Source organism: Daktulosphaira vitifoliae, unplaced genomic scaffold (genome assembly GCF_025091365.1).
Source record: "Daktulosphaira vitifoliae isolate Bord-2020 unplaced genomic scaffold, ASM2509136v1 Scaffold_2955, whole genome shotgun sequence".
NCBI lineage: Eukaryota > Metazoa > Arthropoda > Insecta > Hemiptera > Phylloxeridae > Daktulosphaira > Daktulosphaira vitifoliae.
Window position 1 is genome coordinate 1 of NW_026102515.1, and position 1,190 is coordinate 1,190.

General features: G+C 27.8%; 1 protein-coding gene across 1 annotated transcript; it reads left to right on the forward strand.

Moving 5' to 3' along the window:
• Positions 1 to 5: 5 nt before the first annotated feature.
• On the forward strand, positions 6 to 488 carry LOC126910005 (protein obstructor-E-like; the record flags this gene model as incomplete). The annotated part of the gene is made up of 2 exons (XM_050692407.1): positions 6 to 207; positions 265 to 488. Coding segments are annotated over 2 exons (411 nt in total), but the record flags the coding sequence as incomplete, so codon positions are not given.
• Between the last annotated feature and the right edge of the window lie 702 nt (positions 489 to 1,190).

Consider the following 1,190-nt stretch of genomic DNA (forward strand, 5'->3'; position numbering starts at 1 on the left):
TATTCGCAGTTGTTCCTGTTAGTTCTCCTGGATGTGAATATCAGTTTGGATTGTTTTCTGACGGAAATGTCTGTAGTACCAATTACGTAAAATGTGAATATGGTGAAGCATACAGTTTGCCGTGCGAACCAGGATTAGCATATGATGATAGAATTAAAAAATGTAATTGGCCTGATGCTTTAGTCGATTTAGGATGTAATCCTTCAGGTATATTTACGCTGACATTAAATTTACTATTTAATTACATATAGCACTTTATTACAGCAATTGTCGGTTTCAATTGCCCGGAAAAAGTAGATCCACACTCGGTTTCAGCTAAATTCGAACCTTACCCAAGATTTCCCATTCCTGGAGATCCACACAGACTTATTACCTGTGTCAATGGACATCCTAGATTGATATCTTGCGGCGAAGGAAGCATTTTGGATGAGTCATCATTGACTTGCGTTGAACAAGAGTATGTATTATATTGAAATGTATCATAATATTCAATCAATTATTATTTATTTGCACGTAAAAAATTGAAAGTATATTTAGATGCCACGTGAACAAAAGAAGTCTATTTTTGATATTATTATTTATTTTATTTATATTGTTATAAACACTTAAAGCTCGCCATTTTAACGACTAAATTGGCTGCTCAAATGAATTATCAGATCAGTGAAATTTATACTTGCATCATATTTTTATAATTTACCCATTTTTATACAAATTTTATACTTTTTATATAATTTGATTAGCGTAATCTTTTGTTTGTTTTTATAATCGTCAAGGTGTTTTCAGTTTTTTTAGTTTCAATGCCAAGCTAAAATGATATTAATTTTACCATGATGTATTTATGTATTACATAATAATTTAATTATAAATTATTGTTATAGTTGTATTTGTCATTACTTTTATCACTTTTCACTTGACCAATTTTCTTGATGATACGTCAGAAGTTTACAAGTCATAACTAGTTGAAAACTTTACCCTCAAAAATTGAAAACTTTTCCCTGTAACCCTGTATATAGTGGAAATTTACAAAAAAATATGATTTTTTAAATCGGTATATTTCGAAATTTTTAAAACTTTTTTCCTTAAAACTGTCATAACTATTTGAAAAATGAACGCATCAAAATAATTTTTCTATAAAAAGTATCTTAGTTATTTTTATTTTATTTGATATATATATATATATATATATATGT